General features: G+C 48.8%; 1 protein-coding gene across 1 annotated transcript in view; it reads left to right on the top strand.

The window, feature by feature from the left end:
* The first annotated feature begins 1,424 nt into the window (after positions 1-1,424).
* The window catches only part of GALNT17 (polypeptide N-acetylgalactosaminyltransferase 17), a 429,186-nt gene continuing 407,731 nt past the window's right edge, over positions 1,425-22,879 (top strand). The window contains exon 1 of the mRNA XM_019988316.2: positions 1,425-2,679. Within this exon, the coding sequence (XP_019843875.1) occupies positions 2,442-2,679 (238 nt within the window). The 5' untranslated portion in view covers positions 1,425-2,441. The remainder of the gene's footprint in view (positions 2,680-22,879) is intronic.

The raw sequence follows: 22,879 nt of genomic DNA, 5'->3' as shown, positions 1-22,879 counted from the left end.
AAAAAAACAAAAAAACAAAAACGCTAGCCCATCCTCTGTCATCCAATCTCAGGGTTACAGTTAGAATTAGGTTTAGGGCTTTAAACTGACACCTTAGCCCATTGCCTCAACCTTCCCACCTGCATCCCTATGGCTGAATGAAAGTTCAAATCCTATTTTTGCATAAGCTTCCCTTGACTGGGCTGGCTTCCATTTGAATGTGTGTTTATAATAACATCTAACTCAACTGGGTATTCAGTGAGATAACCTAGAGACTGTGCCTGGCCCAGTGTCTGTCTTACAACCTCTCAATAAACTGGGGTTTCTTCCTGCTCAATGTCTTTTGTGCCCAACACGTGAGGTTAAAAACTGTCCCTTATGGCTTCTGATGTGGCTTTTTCATCTAACAGTTTTGTAGTCACTTTCTTGTAGATTATACAAAGCAAAACCTATGGAATCCGGACAAAGAGTACCAAGGGAATGGAACTAAAAGATTGTTACATTTTTTCACTCACTTTTCAATGTTGAAAATCAACATTTAAAATAACAACAAATCAGCAAAAAATCACAAAACCCCAACAGTAACATGAAAACAAAAACAAAAACAACTTTAATGAGATCGAAATAGGTAGAAACCACCAGATTTATTGGGCTTCACTGCCAGATGTAATCTTTGTTAGTTGACAGCCTGTTCTTTTCCAGGCCCAAGGAACCAAAGAGATCAGCGCGGGGTTTTGAATTTCAGCATCAGGAGCTCCTGGCTTTGGCAAGAAGAAGAGATTTCGGAAATCCAGTCGCCAAGATACGCTTCTTATAATAAAATGCGTATAGAGGTGGGGGCTGGACACAGAAACCGTCGCTTGGACGGTGAGCGAACCCACCCAGCCCACCAACGCCCGGTTTGGCTCCCAAAGTAACGGAATCCGAGTCTCCAGGCCAGATTTTCCCTCTAGCCATTCCCGGCCACGCAAAGCGGAGCCGCGAGCGCACAGAAAGGGATGTCTTCATCGCCAGCCGGGATGGAACAAACCCGCCCGCTCGGGGAGTGCTGAGAACCAAAGGGTCCCTCCAACGCGGGCAGCCGTCAACATGACTTGACGGCCCCCATCCCGCGCGGCCCGCACTCCCCCGGCGCCCCCACCCTTTCAGGGTGCGCGCGCACAAGCCGGCGAGCCGAGGAGCTGTGCGCCCGGCAGCCTGCGGGCGGCGGCGGCCGACTGGCTCGCGGGGAGAGGGGTGGCCAGGAGGGCCGGAGGAGGAGCTGGCGCTGCAGCCGGGCCCCCTCGGGCCGCGCCCCGCCTTCTGCCGCCACCTGCGCGTCCCCTCCGGGCTCTCGCGCCCCGGGGCTGTGTGGGCTCTCCCTGCCGCAGCGGCGGTATCATTGCGTCCACCAATTAGAAGACTCGGCGTTTGGCTCCTCGGGGCGCGGGAAGAGCGGCAGGCGCTGCCGGTTCTGGCGAGCGGAGGGTGCGCCGGCGCGCGTCCCTCCCCGCCGCGCTCCCCGCGACGTTCGTGGAGGAGGGTACAGAACTGCTGTGACTTTTGAGGTCCGACTCCGCCTTCCGCCTAGCCTCCCGACGCGCCAGCTCGGAGAGAGGCCGGCGTGACCGGCAGGCCCCGAAGGCTCACTGCGTGGGCTCAGGACTTGGAACGTGTCCGGGAGCCCGCGGCGCTGTGCGCGCTGGTGAGTTTGGCGGCGGGGTGGGGTGTCCCCGGGCGCGAGGGGGCGGAGAGGACGTCGCGCTCTGCCCCTTCGCCCGCCCCCTAGTGCTGCCCCCACTTTAAGAGTAATTGAGACTTGAGCGTGACTGCGGAGCCGCGACGATGCGGGCGCTGGCCACGGGCTATTCCTCAGCCCTGCGTGATGGAACGGGTCGGTGAGCGTAACAAAGGCGCCCGCCCCGGGGAGCCGGTCCTCGGCTGAAGACCGCGGCCGGCGCGCCGCGACGGCTGCCTGAGGACTAGGGTAGTGGCTGTGCGGCCGGAGGCGCCGTGCGCACCTCCGCGGGCGGGCCACGAACCCTGAGCCCGACACCTGCGTGCCGCTCCCGCCGCGGCGCCGGGGCAGCCCAGCCTGCCGGCCCCTGTGTCCTCAGCCCGGCTCCCGGCGGCCAGAGGTCCAGCGGCGAACCACTTGCTGGTGCAGAGGAGAGACCCCCGGCCCCTCGCCGAGAAGCCGAGGCGACTGGTAGGGGCCGCGCGCCGAGGACCGAGTAGGCATCTGGGGGAGCACTTCTGCAGACCGAGGGCTTCCACGTGAGCCATCTCGCTCTCCCCGCGACGGCCCGGACCTCCTAACCGTCTCCGCTGCCCGAGCCTCCGCGCCGTGGGGCCGGGAGCGGCTGGTATCCTCGCCAGCCGTCCGGAGCGCTTGGCTCGCACGCACGGCCCCCGGCTGCCCCGCGCCTCGCCGGAGCCCGAAGGGGCGCGGGTCCGGGGCGAGGGCCGGCTGGGCGTGTTTGATGGCTTCACTGAGAAGAGTCAAAGTGCTCTTGGTGTTGAACTTGATCGCGGTGGCCGGCTTCGTGCTCTTCTTGGCCAAGTGCCGGCCCATCTCGGTGCGCAGCGGAGACTCCTTCCATGAGATTCGGCCGCGGGCCGAGGCCGCTAACATCAGCGCGCACAGCGCCAGCCCCATCCAGGATGCGGTCCTGAAGCGCCTCTCGCTGCTCGAGGACATTGTCTACCGGCAACTAAACGGTAAGGACGCACGCGGATGCCACGGGGTTCAGCGTGGGCATCCGGTCCACTCCCGGGGGCCCTGCGCGCGGGGCGGGAGGCAGACCTCCTGGCTCCCGCGCGCTCCCTTTTACTCTTCCTGCCCCGTCTGGGCCAGGAGGCCGGGGCTGCTGGAAAGAATTCCCGGCTTTTCCGTGCTCCAGCTGCAAGTTTGCTTTTATCGTGGAAACACGTCAGCACAGCTGGCTCCAGGTCTCCGCGTGCAGGAATCATTACCTGGCCAGTTGGCCCCAAGTGCGGAAACTAGACGCGCGGCCGAATGGGACTAGAGGCGCAGGCGACTTAAGGGAGGAAATAGCTCTTACAGCTTAGCCTTTGGTGGGGTCGGACAGGGAGGGGCCTTTGGCGGGCTTAAACGTCTGCAAAAGTCGAGGCCTTAGATCTGGAGCTAACGCGCTTCGGTAGTGCGCTGGAGGAATGTTATCTCTCTAGGAGGCAGCCTGTTCAGCTAGTAACGAGGACCCCTCCCTTCCCGGCTCTGCTTCGGTGAAGCTGCTATTAAAAACTTCCGGATTCTCCCTGAGAGCTGCCTGAGGGCAATTGTTAAAGTTCGCGGTGTGTAGGGGAAGCAGGTTTTTAAGGAATGTAGCGAAGAGAGGTGTGCCATCCAATCAGTGATAGTTATCAGGATCTGTCCCAGCTAAAACGTTCTCACTGTTTCAGGTGGAGAGGGAAACTTTCACACCCCCTGGTCACATCTGGTCCAGGAACTGATGGATCATTGGACATTTGTTGCCCCCAAGGTCAGAATATTACACTAGAGTATGGGCAGCTCTCCAAGGTCCACATGACTGGTATCCAAGGCAGATTCAAGGCTGCCATCTCCCTTCCTAAGCTTCTAACTCAAGTTCTTATGGTAATTCCAGAGCTGGGTGTGCTAAGTCGCTTCAGTCCTGTCCGACTTTTGCAACCCCATGGACTGTAACCCACTAGGCTCCTCTGTGCCTGGGATTATCCAGGCCAGAATACTGGAGTGGGTTGCCATGCCCTCCTCCTGAGGATCTTCGCAACGGAGGAATTGAACCCGTGTTTCTTATATCTCCTGCATTGTCAGGCCGGTTCTTTACCACTGGAGCCACCCCGGCAGCTCCAATGCCAGAGCTACTGATAGTCATAAAGATAATGATCATAATTATGGGTGAAATTCTTACTGTGTGCCAGACACAGTGCCAAGAGGTTACAAGTGCATTATCTCATTCAGTGTTCACATCAGTTCAGTGTGGTTCTTTCCATTTCCCATATCAGAAATAAGAAGTTTTGGAGAGGTTAGTTAACTAAGTTGCCTGAGGTCCTGCTGCTGATAAGTGGCAGAGTCTGGAGTCAGAACCCCGGGTCTGGCTGACCAGAGAGCCTGTGTTTTACAGCTTCCATCGAATGTCTCCTCCTAATTATAGGGAGTCTTCACTTTGATGATGTTAGTAAGACCTGGCTCAGCTCAACCACTGTCCTCCCTGCAGTTGGAGCTAGAGACCAGCCCGGTGGCAGGCAGGGAGAAGAATGTCACCATACTGTCTTCTTCCCACTTTTCAATGATCCCTTCTGGGTCCTTCCAGATGGGATGGGGTCAGATTTGCAAGCATCCTCTGAAAGGACCCCTTGAGCTTCTTGATATCACTCAACAAATATCCAGGGGAATCCTTGAACTTGTACATGCAGTGGGATGCTGCAATCCCACTGACCTCCAGCAGACAGCAGGGCCTGGCTGTAGGTGTGGACCAGCTGTAGGTGTTGTCTGCGGGCGTCTGGTGGGAGCTCTTCTCCTGTATGTCCAAGAACCAAGGCACAGAATGAAACAAAAGCCCGCAATTCATTTCTGGAGGAACTGGATGCTTATGGGATGGTCCTTATTATTTTACACAGATCCAGGCCATAGACTGATCCATAGGACTCAAAAGAGCGCACAAGATATCTGGCTCCCTTAAGTGTCAGGCTGTACCCAAGGACACAAATCATTTCAATTAGGTAACAGAATATGATATACACCCCATCAGTGCCCCAAATAACAATAATAAAATGCTAAGCGGTATTTACGAAGTGCCACGGACACACTAGGACTCATTTGGTCTTTCCAGCAACACTAAGGATAGGTGCTGATACTCCCCTTTTAGGGGAGTAATCCCTGGTGGCTCAGACCGTAAAGAATCTGCCTGTGATGCAGGAGACCGGGGTTTGATCCCTGGGTTGGGAAGATCCCCTGGAGAAGGAAATGGCTACCCACTGCAGTATTCTGGCCTGGAGAATTCCATATAGCCCAGTGGGCTACAGTCCATGGAGTTGCAAAGAGTTGGATACAACTGAGCAACTAACACTGCCCTTTAAGTAACTTGCTCATAATCACCCAACTAGGGGGTGACAGAACTGGGAATTTAAGTTCTGACAGAACTGGCATAGTCTGGTTCCAGAATTGAGGTTCTCAGCTGCTTCACTGGCTTGTCTTAATTTTTTTCTTTTTTTAATGTGGACCATTTTTAATGGTCCAAACAATAAAGAATTTGTTACAATACTGCTTCTGTTTTATATTTTGGTTTTTTGGCTGCAAGGTATATGAGCGCTTAGCTCCCCGAACAGGGATCAAACCTGCACCCCTTGCATTGGAAGGTGAAGTGTTAACCACTGGACTGCCAAGGAAGTCCCAATCTTAGGTGTGCCTCAGAGTCACAAAACACCAGTACTTTGGCCACCTAATGTGAAGAACTGACTCATTGGAAAAGACCCTGATGCTGGGAAGGATGGAAGGCAGGAGGAGAAGGGGACAACAGAGGATGAGATAGTTGGTTCTCGTCTCAGAGGATGAGATGGTTGGATGGCATCACCGACTCTATGGACATGAGTTTGGGTAAGCTCCAGGAGTTGGTGATGGACAGGGAAGCCTGGCGTGCTGCTGTCCATGGGGTCACAAAGAGTCCGACACGACTGATCGACTGAACTGAACTGAACTGAACTTAGAGTCACATGGAGGGCCTTTTAAGAGGTAGATTTCTAGGCCCCACCCACAGAGTCTCTGATTCAGTAGCTTTGGGTTGAGGGGGTCTGAGACTGTATCTCTGGCAAGTCTGTGGCCTGAACCATGACCCAGAACCCTCTGCTGCCTATGCCAGGCAGAGCAAAGAGGAAAACCCACTTGCCTGTTGGTGGGAGAGTGAGGACTTCCGGAAAGCTAAGAGTTTGCTTCAGATGAACTGGGGTCCTGGCTTCTTTCCCTGTGTGCTCTTCTGCCCTGTAAGCGATTTCCTGGGAGCGTGGGGATGTCCACCACGGGGGACTGGTTGCCTGGGTTAGGAAGAAGAGTTTTCTTGACTTGCAGCCTCTGAGGGGAAGCAGGCAGGAAGACTGGGTTTCGAGCTTTTCCTGAACAAGCCAGAAATTCAAGCTGCAATTAGATAGATGTTATCTTTCTGGCTGACAAGTGTAATTTGCAGTGACCTTCCCTCTCTCCACCCCACTCACAGCACTCCATCCTCTGCCTGTGCATGTTTTGGGTAAAGCGCATCCCACCTGTTGATTCTGTAGGCCTGCCGAGGTCTTCTGCTGCGGTGGGAGGGTGCTGAGATGGGACTTGGATTCCTGTGTCTACTTGTGCTGCAGCGTCTCCACTCCTTGCTACTGAAGGAGAACAAGGAAACCTTGACCTTGGTGCTCCTTATTGCTTGGGAATTAATGGAGGGCTCAAGAGAGCCAAGCACTGGGCACACAGGAGGGGCCCAGCCCCTTGGGCACCAAGTGGGAGCTGGTGATTTAATGATGTTCAGGTTTCTCAGACCTTTCCTGGGGTCTCTTATGAAGTTCAAGCAGGAGACACAGCACAGCCATCTGTAGTGTCCTCTCACCCTGGAAACAGTTTCTTGGGTGTCCTGTAAGGGCCCCTCTGGGCTGGGGATGCCAGGGGTGATCCAGACTTCCTCATAACGGGGCTTCTCTGCTAAAACTCTTAGTGCTTGTCTTTTGAAAAGTGGTTGCAGGCTGTTATTGCTTTGTTTTTCTTAATGCAGGCTGAGAAGGACACTCTAAAGGGAAAGTGGAAAAGCTGAAATGGAGGGAAAAGCACACTGAGATGATTTTGTCCTCTCCCCTCCAGACCCTCTCTGACACCTGCCCTTCCATCTTTACCATTGGGCACCCACTGCTGCCCCCTTAACTGCTGCTGTAGTGCCCTTTAACACAAGCCCCAGCCTCTGTTCTCTCACCCTCCTTTTTGGGACTCTGGCTGTCTGCATGGAAAGCACTGCTTGCAAAGGGCCCAAGACCTTCCAGGAGTTTTGTGTTTCCTGAGGAACCGTGATCAAGCCTAGAGGCTGATGGTCAAGGCTGACCACTGTCAGCCCACGTTCCCACCCTGGCCCAGTGCTTCTGCCTCCTTCAGCCAGGCTGATCCACTTGCTGAAATAGCCCTGCATTTGTCTGAGGGTTGCGTCTTCCGTGTTTCAGGTCCAGTCTTTAAGAAGTGCTGGCTGTTGTGGTTTGCTCTCCCCACCCGCTTTCTACATTCATGTGTCCTTTAAAGCTTGACTCCAGGTCACTCCCTGGGGGCGGTAGGTTGTGCCAACTCCCACGGTCTGAGCTCTTCCTGCACCAGGTTGCTTGAAGCTTTCTTGCCCATGTCCATGGCACCCATGGCTTTGACTCTAGTGCCTCGGTGGCTTTGCCTTTTGAGTTCAGAACTGGACTGCAGGTGTTTTGAGGACTTGAACCATATTTTGAACTATTTAATACCATGCCCATCCTTCAGCATCTGTCATAACACCCTGTATGTCATGTGGGCAAAAAGGTTTATTGGTTTGATTAGTTGGGTGGAAGCTAGTTTTGGGAGGTAAATGGTAACCACAGAGGAAATAACCTTGACTCTGTAAAGACTGGATTATGTGGGGTGGGTGTAGTTGGAGGAAGGAGTTGGAAAGCCTTAGCTGGGTAGAGTGAGTGTGAGGTATTCATCTTGTCTCTGTCATCTTGCCTGCACCATCTTGAGGCCACCCCTGGTCGTTCACCAGACCCTGATTAAAGGGCGCTAGAACCTTCGGAGGAGCCTGGAAGTGAAGCAGTTAGCCAGGTTAAAGACCAGCACGGTTCAGTATGCTTTTTGTGAATGTGTGGTTTTATAACGTGCTCGTTTTATGTTCCTTTTCTCTCTAGAGTAGAATTAATTCATATTTTATCATGGAAATTTTAGAGAATCCAAAACCATTATGCAGAAGAAAATAACATTGTGTTAATTTTTTTTTTTTTTTAATGGTGGTTTTGTACTAATGTTAGGAAAACAGACGAAGGGACAGACAGAGTTCCTGATAGAATTCCCATGTAACTCTGTACAGGGCTTTTGGCTGGCTGTCACCTTCTGAGGAAGTTATTTGTTTTCTGTGATTTTAGAGCTGAGAAAGGTGAGACTTAGAGAATACTATGTGACTTGGCCATGATGACACAGACAGTGAGGGGCAGAGTCAAGATTCCAGAATATCACGGTCCTTTTCCCAGGTTGAGCATCCCCCGATAGGTCAGGATGAAGGTGGTGGGCTGTCATGAGCTCTGGCTGGTGACCTCGTCCCTCATCCATGCCCTGGTGCAGGGACTCACAAGGGCACATGTGACTACTCCATCCGGTAAGCCTAGGGCCCTGCTGTCGTAAGAGGAAATGCAATCGATTGAGGTTAGGTTCCAAATTTAGATTTCAGAAGGATATTGAATAGAAGCAGGGTTGCTTGAAGAAATTGAAAACCTTTGCAGGCAGGGAGAGAAGTCAAAATTACGCAGCCTGGTCCTGCCCCCAAGCCACACGGACAGATGAAGCTGGAGTCGGAGCTGCAGGAAACTGACACGTTCCCAAACAACCCACCTGCAGCCCACCCAGCCTACTGCATCAGCAGGCCCATGAGGTGGAGAAAGTGAGTGGGCTCAGAAGGACAGGGCAGAGGTGTGTTCTCTGGGCCTTCGAGGTGGCGTTGGGAGGAGAGGGATTGTATACTGAAAGCATCTCTTCCTGGATGCCGGAGCTGGCGCTGAGCTGTTTCTTCTTCATGGAATACACGTGTGCTCATATAGACTGTTGAGCTGGAGGGCGCTAGCATTCCCAATGGGAAGGAGAAACGGGGAGAGAGCTGAGGGCACATGTTCGCATTAAAATCACTCCTTGCAGGTGAGCCTCAGAAGGGTACCAGGGCAGTGTGAGTCTTAGGAGCTGCATGGAGGCTTTCATCAGGGCTTCCAGGTGGCTCAGTGGTAGAGTCCGCCCGCCAGTGCAGGAGACGCAGGTTTGATCCCTGAGTCGGGATCCTTGAATAGTGAAAGTAGGTGATTTATCCCAGGCGGCTCAGTGGCAAAGAATCTGCCTGCAATGCAGGAGATGTGGGTTCAACCCCTGGGTATGGAAGATCCCCTGGGGAAGGAAATGATAACCTACTTCGTATTCTTGCTTGGGAAATCCCATGGACAGAGGAGTCTGGCAGGCTACAGTTCATGAAGTCGCAGAGTTGAACACAACTTAGCAACTAAACCACAACAACAGGCTTTCATCAGGGCTTGGTGGCCAGCAGGGGCCCGGGTGTGTGGAAGGCGGATCCGCAGAGCCAGGGCCTGGGCACTGGAGGGAGGCTCACTTCTTTTACCTCCGATGGACTGATCACATCTGGTGGCTTCCAGAGAGATGGGGGGCCCGGTTCTTGGACAGCCTTGGGATACAGGCACATCTGTGTTGGCCAGTGTGTGTGCCGGGCACCCTGCCAGCAGGGGCAGCTGCCGCCTGCCCGGCCCAGAATAACTGGGGAGAGGCCATCAGCGTCATTGTCGAGGAAGAACTCTGATGCCCTGACCTTTGCTGTTGCCAAATCTGGAGTGTCCTTTGTGGATGGGGAAAAAGGTTTGGCAATTAGAGCTAAGAGTGAGAATGGAGAGGTGGAGCGTGGGCTCAGTGGAGCCACATTGAGTGGAGAAACACCTAAGGTCAGACACCTCTCAGTCTTTAAGAATATAATATTGGGAGAAAGGGTGTTCTCTTGGGCGGCAGACAGTCTGGGTTTGATGACTGGTTCTGTCACTTATTAACTGTGTGACCTACCTTGGGCAGACTTGTGGGCACAGACTTGTGGGCACAGTGGGTGAAGGAGGGGGGAATGCATCGAGAGTGGCACTTACATGTATACACTATCGTGTGTTACATAGATGGTGATAGTTTCACCACCATTTCTCAGCTGTGAAATGGGGATGCTGTGAGTCAGGCGGAGCAGGGATTCACAGTGTGCAGCATGCGCCACGGTGCCCGAAGTGTGGCAGCTGGGAGAATGCTTCTTTTCTTTTTTTTTTTTTTTGATTGGAGGATAATTGCTTAACAAATGTTGTGTTGGTTTCTGCTGTACGTCAGCGTCCATGCATGTGTGTGCTCGGTCATGTCTGACTCTTTGTGACCCCGTGGACTGAAGCCTGCCAGGCTCCTCTGTCCGTGGAATTTTTCAGGCAAGAATATTGGAGTGGGTTGCCATTTCCTCCTCTAGGGGATCTTCCTGTCCCGGGGATTGAGCCCATGTCTCTCGTGTCTCCTGCATCGGTAGGTGGATTCTTTAGCACTGAAACACCTGGGAAGCCCTGCAATGTCAATCAGCCATAAGTATACATATAGTCCCTTGCTCCTGAGCCTTTCTCCCCCGCCTTGGGCCCATCCCACCCTTCTGTAACAGGTGGTCACTGAGCACCAGGCTGAGCTCCTGGCGCTGGACAGCAGCTCCCGGCAGCTATCTGTTTGACATACAGGAGTGTATATATGGCAATGCTACTGTTGATTCGTTCCCCCTCCTTCACCCGCTGTGCCCACAACTCTGTTCTCTACACGTGCATCTCAATTTCTGCCCTGCACATAGGTTCCTCAGTACCAGATTTCTAGATTCTGTATACATGTGTTAATACGCGGTATTTGTTTTCCTCATTCTGACTGACCTCACTCTGGATGACAGGCTCTAGGTTCACCTACTTCAGTTCAACTTCGTTCCTTTTAATGACTAATATTCCATTGTGCTATGTACCACAACTTCTTCATCCATTTACCTGTTGATGGACGTCTAGGTTGCTTCGATGTTCTGGCTATTGTAAATAGTGCTGCAGTGAACATCTGGGTACATGTGTCTTTTTGAATGAAAGCTCACTCTTTGAGGAAGGGAGCCTTGCTTGCTTGTTCCTCATCATATGTCTGATGCTGAGAAGTCCCCTGGCTCATAATAGGTGCTCAGCAGATATTTCTGGAACGAATGCATGAACAGTTGTGCTGGTCCTTGTTACCTGAGGTGTAAATCTCAAGATAGTGCAGGAAAGGTCTGTTTTGCTCTTAAGTTGCTTAAGCTCTTTGAATCAACCTAGGATTCTTCTCTTTTTCGTGGTTTTGTCCGAGGCTGAGTTCTGTTTCTCTCTTCCTTCTCTTGTCTTCTTCCCCATCTTCCACTTAACTTATAATAGTGGTGCCTTTGGATGATCGCTTTTGAGGCCTGGGAGAAGAAATGGTCGCCTGTATATATCAAATCCCATTGCAGAAATGTTGGTCATTTCCATCTATTTGTGAGCACTTCCTCACTGTGGGGTGTGGGTTAGCTGCATGGATGCAGAGATGTAGATGGCACGCCCACCTAGACATCTGTGGTCCAGTTGGAAGGGTGGGTTTGTAGTTTCACCAGGTGTACACAAGGTTTTAGAGGTGGAATGAGTATGGCGCTGGTGAGACCTGACCTGGCCCTCAGTAGGTGCTTGACCAAGCAGTGTTGAACTTGAAGGCGAGAACTCCAAAGTTTTAACACATAGACCAGAGGACCCAGGTAGTGAGACCACTTGGGGGCCTGACATGGAAGCAAATCATAGAAGGTGGTCAGGCAGGGCGATTGACACGGGGAATGAGTAGAGGCAGAGATGGGTGAGGGGACAGAAGGAAGGCCATGTGACCTTCATTGGCCACATGGAGCTTGTTTAGAGGACCGAATGGTGGCTGGACCCAGCCAGGCTCAGCCTCTGGCCAAGTTAGAGGTAATTCTGTAGACGTGGGGAGCTATTGGATGAAGTGGTCACTGCAGTGATGACCTAAGGGGATTGACGTTGTGTTGGGATTTAGTGTGCACTCAAATAGGTGGGAAAGTGAGTTAGAATCCAGCAATGGGTAGAAAGTTCTGGTGTCGCTGGCCCAGCCATGCCTGTGGTTCAGCACTCAATGAGCCCTCTGAGCCTCAGTGATTCCAGGTGCCCTTGCCCTCTGACCCCTCTCCTTGGCCACATCCTGAGTTGGCCCTTTGGAAAATCAGAATCAGCCCTCGGCACTCTGAGCTGTGTGCTCCCCGCCCTTTGGGGAGCTCCCCACTCCATGAGTTCACAGAGGTGTACTCAGCCCTTCAGCAATGCCTGTTGCTCTCCTTTCCTCTGGTTCCAGCCTTTCACATCAGCCTGGACGGGAATTCTCTTCCTAGCTCCTCCAGGATCCTCGCCTCTGTGCCCTCTGCTCCATCCATCTCGTGGCCCCCCGATCGGCTGATTCCCAAGGAAAGGCCCACGCAGCCAGGCGTTGGCGACCTCAGCATGCCCTCTGCAGTCTTAGGTTGCCCTGAGCTTGCCCAGCAGCTGCTGGTAGGTCTTCCTTTCTGTTCCCCATTTGTTTCTGAGTCAAAGAGGAAGTAGGGGTGGATTGGAGGGATTCTGCGGTGGCGATCCAAACCCGTCTCCTCCCGCCCCTCCCCTGTTGCTGCTCTCAGATGACCCAGAAGCCTGTCTGTTCCAGCTGCTGCAGCAGCAGCCCCCTGCCTGGAGGTTTTAGCCCAGCAGTGGCTGTTGCAGCCACAGTCCCTACAGGTCTGCCTTCCGAGGCCACCACCAGGCATCTGGGTCCTCCTGCATTTCATGGATTCAGCTGGAGTGCCCTGTCACAGGAGAAGACCTGTTTCCTGTGCCGAGGGGACCAAATGATGGAACTCAAAAAATCAATCGGGGATGCCAGCTCCCCACCGGGTGGCCTTTGATGGAGGAATAGGAGCGCCCCATCAGCTGGGAAGGCGTTTCTGAATTCTGGGTAGCACTTGAAAAATAATGCAGGGCTCACTTGGTTGAAAGACCTTCCTCTGCTTTTGTTATGACACCTCGCAGGTCTTTAGACTGCTTGACATGTGGATGACAATTGGCTTAGCCACTGATAGAGAAGTTTTCCCTTTTAATAATGTCCCTGTCATGGCTAACTGCAGAGCCTCAGCCTTGCCATGCATGAGTAATAAACTGCTGCCGTAATTACAGGCGGCCACAGCCAGACGCCAGCACACGAGCTTGCTGACAGTTAACAGGGAGCAGGGTTCCAGAAGAGCCTCCTTCCAACCCTGCCTCTGACACAATGGCTAATCGTGTGATTACTCTTTACTGAGGGCTGTCTCATGGTTATACGGGGCTTGTTAGGTGCTGTACTTTGCTGCTGGAAAGAGTGTGAATAACAGTCAGGAGACTGGGGATCTACTTCTCTGTATTTCTAGGGGCCAAAGTGTCAATAAGAGCGGCATGACTTTAGGGGACTTCCCTGGTGGTCCAGTGGCTAAGAATCCCCACTCCCAATGCTGGGGGCCCGGGTTCAGTCCCTGGTTAGGGAACTGAGAGTTTGCATGCTGCAACTAGAGATTCTGCATGCTGTAACTAAGAGCTGGCACAGCCAAATCAAGAAAATAAACATTTTTTAACAAAGAGCTATGTGACTTTAGGGTCTTTTGACTTTTAGATTTTGAATAATACTCCCCTCCTCCCACCGCATCCTATTAAAATCTCACGCATCCTCTAAGAACCAATTCAGATGTCCTTTATTGCTTGAAACCTTCCCTGCCACCTTGTCAGAATTAATTGTTCCTTCTTCTAGGCTCTTATGGTACTCTGTGTGGGTCTACTTTTAGCTGTTGTTTATCTCTGCCTTGCATTAGAATGAATCATTTACATGGTAACAGTTTGCAAGGGAATAGGTTTTATTCATTAACATTTTCTATTTTTATTTTTTTATTGAGTTACAGTCGATGTATAAGTTACAAATGTACAACATAGTGATTCACAGTTTATAAGGGTCATACTTCAGTTTTAGTTATTATGAAACGTTGGTTATGTGCCCTGTGTTGTGCAATATATACTTGTAACTTATTTATTTTATACAATAGTTTGTATTTCTTAATCTCCTACCCCTATCTTCCCCCTCCCTCATTCCGTGTCCCCACTGGTAACCACTCATTTGTTCTGTATGTCTGTGAGTCTTTCTTTTTTGTTATATTCACTAGTTTGTTTTATTTCTTAGATTCCACATATAAGTGATATTATACAGTATTTGTCTTTCTCTTTCTGACTTATTTCACTAAGCCTAATACCCTCCTGGTCCATCTGTGTTGTTGCAAATGGCAAAATTTCATTATTTTTATGGCTGAATAGTATCCCATTGTATATATTAAAAGCCTTCTCTATGTCATTTAGAAATTAATTCATCAGCAAGTAACTTGTTTTCACTTAGCAAGTCCAGAAGTAGTGGTAACCAGCACTGGTCTGGAACTGTGAAGTCATTATGATGACATTATAATGTCATAATTCATTATATTTTCTTGGTCATTTCTTCATGGTTACAAGATGGCTGCAGTGGTTCCAGTCATTGCATCTTTGTGTAAAGTAGGACGTACTGTGCCACTGGTCACATCTCCTATTGTTTAATCAGGGAAGAAAATCTTTTCCAGAAGTCTTCCTGCTAAGCTCATGTGGTCCAGAGAACGGCCACGTGGCCAACCTTACTTCAAGAGAATAGTTGCTTTTCAGAGTATGGTGGAGGCAAAAGAGAAGGAGAGAAGGAATGGTGTTTGTAGAAACTGTGGTATCTGCCATCTCTACACTCCCAATATCTTTTCAGCAAATAGTAAAATAAAGGAAGACTCTATGCTGTCTAGAAATTCAATGAACTAAAATATTAAGTCCTTGGGCATTCTGGTTAACTTGGATTTGATCTGAAGACATATCATAGATTGAAACTACTGTGTACAACCACATTTTGTCAATGCTGAGATGCACATTTTTACATTTCTGAAATTGAGATTCACTTTATGATCAGTAGTGTGTCCCAGTTTAATTGGCAATGCTTTCCTCTTTTCTGGGTACATAAAAATGGTGTCGCTGATGACTGAAGGCATCTTAGATTTGATGAAATATAATATATGATCTTTGTAAATATACATGCATACCATAGTGTACCATATGCAGTGTTTTCATTGGATATCTAATACATATCCTAGGGATTCCCTGGTGGCTCAGTAGTAAAGAATCCACCTGCCAATGAGGAGACGCAGGTTCTATTCCAGGGAAGACCCCCTGGAGAAGGAAATGGTAACCCGCTCCAGTATTCTTGCTGGAAAAGGCCCATGGACGGAGGAACCTGGCAGGCTACAGTCTTTAGGGTCACAAAGAGTCAGACATGACTGAGCGACTGAGTACATGCACACTAATACATATCCAGTGTTTCGTGTTGCTTAAGTCCACACCAAACCTGTGTACATTATATAATATATGACATATATTATATGTCATGTTATTTGACAGTTGAGGAAGTGGAAACTCAGAGAAAGCAGTTGTCCAGAGACAACCACCAGCTGCCTTTATCTGTCTTCGTTGGTGAAGTTGGCACTTTCTGACTTCCAGGTGTGGGACTTGGTCCCAAGTAGCATTGGTGGCTGGTCCAGGGGTTGCCGAGGGAGGCTTGGGGATGCAGTGTCAGGAAGGCAGCAGGGAACCTGGCTTTCCTTAGGTTTAGCAGCTGCTGGTGTGTGTAAAGTTGTAAAGCTGTTAATTCTAGAGCTCTGAATTATGCTGTGTGAGCATTAAATCCAGGCCATAATTAGAACAAACTGTGAGAAAAGTGAAATTGATATTAAGTTAATTAAAAGGCTTTGCTTATATTTGCAAGGAAATTAGCACAACGAGAGTGCTGACAAGTGCACATTGTTAATTTCTTCTTCATTTGGGCAACTCTCAGCAGGCCTGGGGCAAGCTTTGTTCTTGGCTTCTGCCCTGTGCCCTCCTGCCCATTGACTCTCCATCTTATTGGTATCATGGTGGCTTTAGTTGGGCAAGATGCAATATCATCTTCTGATGGTCAGTTTTTGATGGATACTAAGCTTTGAAGAGAAACCACCCTATCCTGTTGAGGGCTCAGGCCCTTGAGGTGTGTATTTGGTGCTTCAAAGCTCTGTGTCGACATGTAGACAGTGCAATTGACAGAGGTGGTTCCTTCACGTCCAGAAGGTATTCCCTTTGGCCCAACATATCCAGGTCATTCCTGTTCATCATCCTGACCTAGGTCACAGATTGGGTTGGCATGTGTAGAACTTTAATCTGGAATTCCTAGAAGGGTGGAGACTATCTTTCTTATGGAACCATTTATACCAGATCAGGGTCTGGATTAGGGAGGCGGATATTAGGTAACCTAGAACTACCTTGGTCTCTGGTTGAGGTGGCATTGGCAATGCCGTATTCACTGAGAGACTGTGTTTTCCTCTTGGGCACAGAGCTTATCTTCAGGATTCCAGCAGTTACATGGTGGGGGCATGTGACTGAGTTCTGGGCATTGGAAGATAAGAGGAAGTGATGTTTGCCACTGTCAAACTAGGCCCACAAAATATCCCATGGGGCCCTCCATGCCTTCCCTCTTTACCTTCCTGTCGTGGCCTTAGAATCTATATCTTGATGGCAGAAAGGATGGAAAGATCCTCAGTCCCTGAATGACTGTGTGAAACGGTAGCATCCTGTCTTCCCCAGCCCTCTTTTGATATCTCTGTGCATTCGATGTTTGTGTTAAGCCATTGAGATCTTGGAGCTTATCTGTTGTGACAGCTAGTGTTAATCATCCTGGCTAATTCAATTAGGCAGGTCTGGAACACTAGTCTCCCTGAGTCACAGGACAGTCTGTCTCCATCCTTGATGAATATGACCAGCAAATACTGAGCAATCAGTGGGCTGGGATAAGGTGGTTGAATTAAAAGCCACCTGGCTGCAGACCTGCTTCTCTTTCTCTGCTGCTGGCTTTAAGAAAACAGTCTTGTTTTTCAGTGCCCCAGTGTTCTGTTTACAGAATGATGGAATGATTATAATCATCTCCTGCTTATGCTCCATGTTGGAGCTGAGGGCTAAGTATTGAAATATGGCTAAGTTGTTTGCAATTATAAACAACTAAATAATATATGCATTGTCTTTATTACGGCTTTAACTGATAGGCACTGGAATTCTTCAAGAAGAGACGAACTGGAAAGGTTAGTTTAAGAATTAGCAATTAAAAAAATCATGATCTTTTCTGCCACTGAATTTTAAATCGTGCAAACATTTATGTTTGTGCCAAAGATCCACAATTTCCTTTAGAGCAATTACTGAAATGCATTCACAAGATAAAAATGGAGTTTGGGGAAGAATATTTAAGAGCTCTTTAATGATGTTAAAAACTTTGCTAATTTGCCAAGTTGTTCAGAAATCCACTTCAGTTTTTTTTCCTGCCTACCCATCTTCCTGCAATTGAACTGGTTCCAGGAGATTTGAAGAAAGGGTCTGAAACTAATATGAAAAATACACAAATCTCATGAAATATCGTTTCAAGAGTCTTTTCCTTTTCCTTCATTAGCTGAAGGTGAACACTGGGGAAAGTTTAAGAACCCTCGGGCTGTGTTTGCTTGCACAAAACCGTTTGGGGAGAAAACAAAAGCTAAATGGTAGTTACTAAGGGGTGGTTTGGATTAAATGCGTTCCGTTTGTTACTCTTCGGTGGCTTGTATGCGTAGACCCTTAGGAAGGAGTAGACTGTCTTCGTATCTTCATCCTCATCCTCCTTACTCAGATCTCAGCTTGGCACATCTGCAGCCAGGGAAAGCTTGTGGTTCCCCCAGCATCCCTGCTCTGTGGGTGTTCCAGCTTCCCATGGGTCCTGGGGGGTCCAGATTCATCCTTCCTCTTTCCCACCAAAAAGGATCTAGTGTAATGGTGCGCAGTCCATTCGTAAGTTCATAGTTACCTCTCATGGATGGATCTCTTGAAAGCCTAATCCTCAGTGGAGAAAGTTCAATAGCATTGAGTTCCAGGCAAGAGACAGAGATCCAACTCTGACCCCATCAGCTGACCCCACCAGCTACTTCCCTAACCATATTACCTCTGGGAGGGTTGGGGCGGGGAGCATACAGTGGACTGAGTTCGGGCTTTCCAGTTAGGTGGATGAAATCTCAAACTTCCTTATGGCTACTTAACATAGCCAAGCCAAACTTGGATTTAGGGCAACTTACATAAACTGAGCCCCGGTTTGCCCATCTAGAAGATAGCCGCTGTGTTTAGAAGTATGATAAAGCCTGTGCAAGATGGTACTTGTCAAATACCTTGAGGAGTGCCTATATTTAGGAGAATGTTGATAAACAGTTTTATTAATACCATAGCACTGTTAACAGAACCATTTCCTGCTTTTTTGGAACAAATATTTAGTTCTTCCAAGACTCCACTTTCTCCCTGCTGAACTCTAGAGAAGAATTTAAAGTCTGTTCAAGTTGTATAATTTTATGGATCAGAAAGGTAGTCCATGAATTGCAGTTTCTTTTCATGTAAACAATGGCTAGTCAGGATTGGTTAGATTTGCACCTTTTGGCAGCAATACAGAGTTCAATCTAAAGGAAGAAGAAGTGATTTTCCTAGGTGTGGTGGTTTTAAAACGTATCTGCACATTCTTTGACACCATTCTTGGCAAAGGTGGAGTTGAATTCCTCTCCCGTTGATTATTAAGGGTTGACCTGAGTGACTTCCTTCTAGTGAGTGGAGTTGAATGGAGTTGATGTTGCATGACTTCTGAGGTGGGATCATGAAGGGTGACAGCCTTCCGACCTGATGCTCTCTCTGAGGACGTGCATCTTTGAAGCCTTGAGGCATCTTTGAAGCCTAAAGACTAGGCTGCACTGAAGCCACCAGCTGGAGAGACACATGGAGAGAGAGAGAGAGACTGAGAGATGGAGAGGGTAGTCCAAGAAGTCTCATCTGTCCAGCTCTCAGTTGGTTCTGTCTTCCCAGTGAATGAGCCAGACACGTAAGTGAACAAGCCTTAGTAGCCCCAGGAGCCCCTGCCCCCGCTGTCTTCCAGCCTCCCCAGCGGATGTCCAGTGGAACAGCCATGAGCCTTCCCCTCCCTACACCCTGCCTGAATTACAGATTCATGAGCAAAATAAATATAGTGGTTGCTTGAAGCCACTAGATTTTGAGGTGGTTTGTTACATAGCAATAAATAACTGGAACACTGGGTCACTCTCCTTGTGTTTAATCAAGTGGTTTTTTTTTTTTTTTTCTCCTCACCGTGAGAAATAGGGGACTTGATGATGATAAGTGTTAACAGTAATAAACGTAACAATAGCTAACATTTATTGTGCACTTGCTGAAAGTACCCAGCACCGTGCTGAAGACTTAAATGGACATAAAAGTAGATAATATTTTCGCTAAGTCTTAGGTTTACATGCCACTGATAGACTGCCGATAGCAGCCTGACTATTGCAGATGGGGTCAGGTTGGCCAAGAAGCGGAGGCAGCCTTTAACCAAGTCTCTCCTTTAGCCTGGACCACTGTGTCTAGGTGGGAGAGGAAAGGAGCCCCGCCCTGGTGGCTTCCGCCCACGTGGGCATCACCTGTTAAGCACAGAACATCATGTCCTCGCTCGTGGACCCTCACGCCAGAGTTTCCAATATTGCACTATTTCAGGTCTTTCAGCAGAAACAAGAACACCCTTGACAGAGCCTGTCTCTGTAGGAGACAGATGATTTCCTACTTTTTGGGGAGCTGGAGAATTTGGTGTTTCTGAAAAGGATACACACTGCAAACCTACAGAATACCTTATTCTGCAGAGCTTTCAGTAACACTGCAAACTTCTTTTCTTCTAGTTAAGGAGAGTGGAACGTAGCGGCTTGTCTGAATTATAACAGAAGAAACAAGTCAACGTCCCACGTTTCCCAGAGTGAGAACATTTTTTATTTCAATCTTAAATACACACAATATCTATGGCGTCAACAGACTACAGACCGAAAGTGAAAGTGTTAGTTGCTCAGTTGTGTCTGACTCTGTGACTCTCTGGAAGAGCTGTAGCCCAACAGGCTCTTCTGTCCATGGGATGCTCCTGGCAAGAATACTGGAAGTGAAGGAGGAAACAGACAGAACAGGCTCCGTCTTGGAAGCAGGACTCCATCTTGGGCTGGACTGTGGACTTTGAGCTGTGTGCCCTGTATCTGTAGAAACGACATACAAACTGGAAAATCAGACCCCCCCAGATGAAGGAGCCTCAAGACTTGTACCTGGACTCTCCATCACCTAAAAGAATTATGCTAATTATCTCTGTAACAGAACAAAGTCATAAATCCCATTATGCTTATTGGGGTATGACCATAGGCCTATTGATAAATGTCCACTGTTTAACTATCTAGGCTTATGACACATGAATCATGGGTTAACTTTGATCGTATCTCTCTTTTATCTTGTTCAGACTAGTTTCAAGGAATTTGGGGAGGTGGATTTGAGCACGTACACTTAGGGTATATAAGGTTTTAAAAAAACTGGTCAGGGTCCTTGGCTAAGAGGAGACTCCGCCTTGGGCCCTCCCGTGTAATAAACTGCACTCCATTATCTGCATTGTCCTTCTGAGTGAGTTTGTTTCCCGGAACGTGTGGCTACAACAGAAGGGGTTGCCATGCCCTCCTCCAGGGGACCTTTCTGACCCAGGGATCGAACCTGGGTCTCCTGCATTGCAGGTGGATTCTTTACTATCTGAGCCACTAGGGAAACCCTGACTACAGACTAGGGGATGCCATAGGTCAGTGGTTCCCATGCCTGTCCGAGCTTCCTGTTGACTTGGGGAACTTTAGGAAAAACATACCAGTTCTCAGAACCCTCTGCCTGGAGGTTCACATTTGGCAGATGTGGAGTGGCACTTGGAAATCCTTATTTTTCAGAAGCTCGGTGGGTGATTCTGAAGTGCAGCTGGGAGCCATGGGGATGGTTGACTTCTGCACTTTGAAGTACTTTCTAGTCCTTTCCTGGTGCCAGAAGCTTTAAAGCCTTCGTAACTGTGAACTACTTCTTGGAAGGTAGCCATCTATCACTGCTTGTTTCAATGTCTGCATCTGCAAAAAAAAAAGTCCATTTTATAGGGCTGTTGGGAGGATTGTGTGCTATGCTGTGGTTAGTCACTCGGTCATGTCCGACTCTTCGAAACCCTTTGGACTGTAGCCTACCTAGCTCCTTTGTCCATGGGATTTTTCAAGCAAGAATACTGGAATGGGTTGCCATTTTCCTCCTCCAGGGGATCTTCCTGACCCAGGGATCAAACACACGTCTCCTACATTGGCAGGTGGATTCTTTACCCACTGAGCCATCAGGGAAGCCTGTTGGGAGGAATAGATGAGTTTATGCATGCAGGGTGTCTCTTATGTTCCTGGCTTCTAGTAGATGATAATGATGGCTATGATGGTGATTTGCTTTCTAACACTTGATTAACTTCATTACCAGCATTTGCCTGTTAATTTCAAGATTTCAAAAGGCACCTTCAAAACTGATTTCTTTTTTTTTCTAATTAAAAGAACATTTAACATGAGAACCTACCTTCTTGATATGGGCATTGCTGTGGCTTGTGTTTTGGTGGGTCAGGCAGTTGGCACTCCGTTTGGGGCTTATGGCGCCTTCTGTTCTGCCAGTACCGAGCCTTCATCTCATGCCAACGGGGGGTGTCTTTTGTTTGATAAGCTGAATCTGGGTGCATATATTTCATTCTCTTTGCTCAGAGAACAGTTTTTTAACTTTTCATGTAAAGCCTGCTTTTCCTCTCTTTCTCTAGTGGCTAAGTCATGTCTGACTCTTGCGACCCCATGGACTGTAGCCTGCCAGGCTCCTCTGTCCATGGAATTCTCCAGGCAAGAATACTGGAGTGGGTTGCCATTTCCTTCTCCAGGGGATCTTCCCAGCCCAGGAATTGAACCCGGGTCTCCTGCATTGCAGGCCAATTCTTTACCAACTGAGCTATGAGGGAAGCTTTTCCTCTACCATTTCCTAAATCCATATATGGAAGTATTGATCTTCTGGCTTTATAAACAGGTTGTTGTTATTGTTCAGTCGCTAAGTCATGTCCGACTCTTTGCGACCCTATGGACCGCATGCAAGGCTTCCCTGTCCTTTACCATCTCCTGGAACTTTCTCAAACTCATGTCCATTGAGTCGGTGATCCCATCCAACCGTCTCATCTCTGTCATCCCCTTCTCTTGCCTTCAACCTTTCCCAGCATCAGGGTCTTTCCCAGTTAATCAGCTCTTTGCATCAGGTGGCCAAAGTATTGGCACTTCAACTTCAGCATCAGACCCTTCCAATGAATATTCAGGATTGATTTCCTTTAGGATTGACTGGTTTGATCTCCTTGCTGTCCACGGGACTCTCAAGAGTCTTCTCCAGTACCACAGTTCGAAAGCATTAATTCTTCATAAAGAAGGACCCTCAGCCTTCTTTATGGTCCAGCTCTCACATCCGTACATGACTACTGGAAAAACCATAGCTTTGACTGTAGGGACCTTTCTCTGCATAGTGATGTCTCTGCTTTTTAATACGCTGTCTAGGTTTGTCATAACTTTTCTTCCTAGGATTAGGGTGTTGTGTTGATTTCTGCTGTACAGCAAAGTGATGCAGTTATACACATATATACATTGTTTTTTATATTCTGTTCCATTATGGTTTACCCCAGCATATTGAGTGCAGTTCTCTGTGCTTGACTATGAGTTTGGGTTTAGTCGATGCAAACTATTACATATTGAATAGATAAATCACAAGAAACCTTCCATGTTTTAGAAACTTTTCCAAATCTTTTGTGGTTGTCTTGGCCACAGCTAGTTGTCTACCTTCTTTTCTAGCTGTTGAGTTTTTCTGAAGCATTCAACTTGGTTTTCAAGGAAACAGTCACCCCCTTTCTTGTCCCACTCATAATGTCATCAATTTATGTAATTTAATAGAATTACATAATTATAGTAACAAGCACAGCTGGCATGAAGAGGTTTGAGGAAAAAACCAACAAACTGTTGGCAGGTATACAGCTTGATGGGTGAGAGAAGAAGCAGAAAGGCTCGCTAGAGAGAGGGGTGCCCGCCAGCCTGGCTGACAGTGCCCTGGGAGTTCGCTTTGCCTT

Source organism: Bos indicus, chromosome 25 (genome assembly GCF_029378745.1).
Source record: "Bos indicus isolate NIAB-ARS_2022 breed Sahiwal x Tharparkar chromosome 25, NIAB-ARS_B.indTharparkar_mat_pri_1.0, whole genome shotgun sequence".
In the NCBI taxonomy this organism is placed as follows: Eukaryota; Metazoa; Chordata; class Mammalia; order Artiodactyla; family Bovidae; genus Bos; species Bos indicus.
Note: the sequence above shows the minus strand (reverse complement) of the source record. Positions and strands in the feature narration are given on the sequence as shown.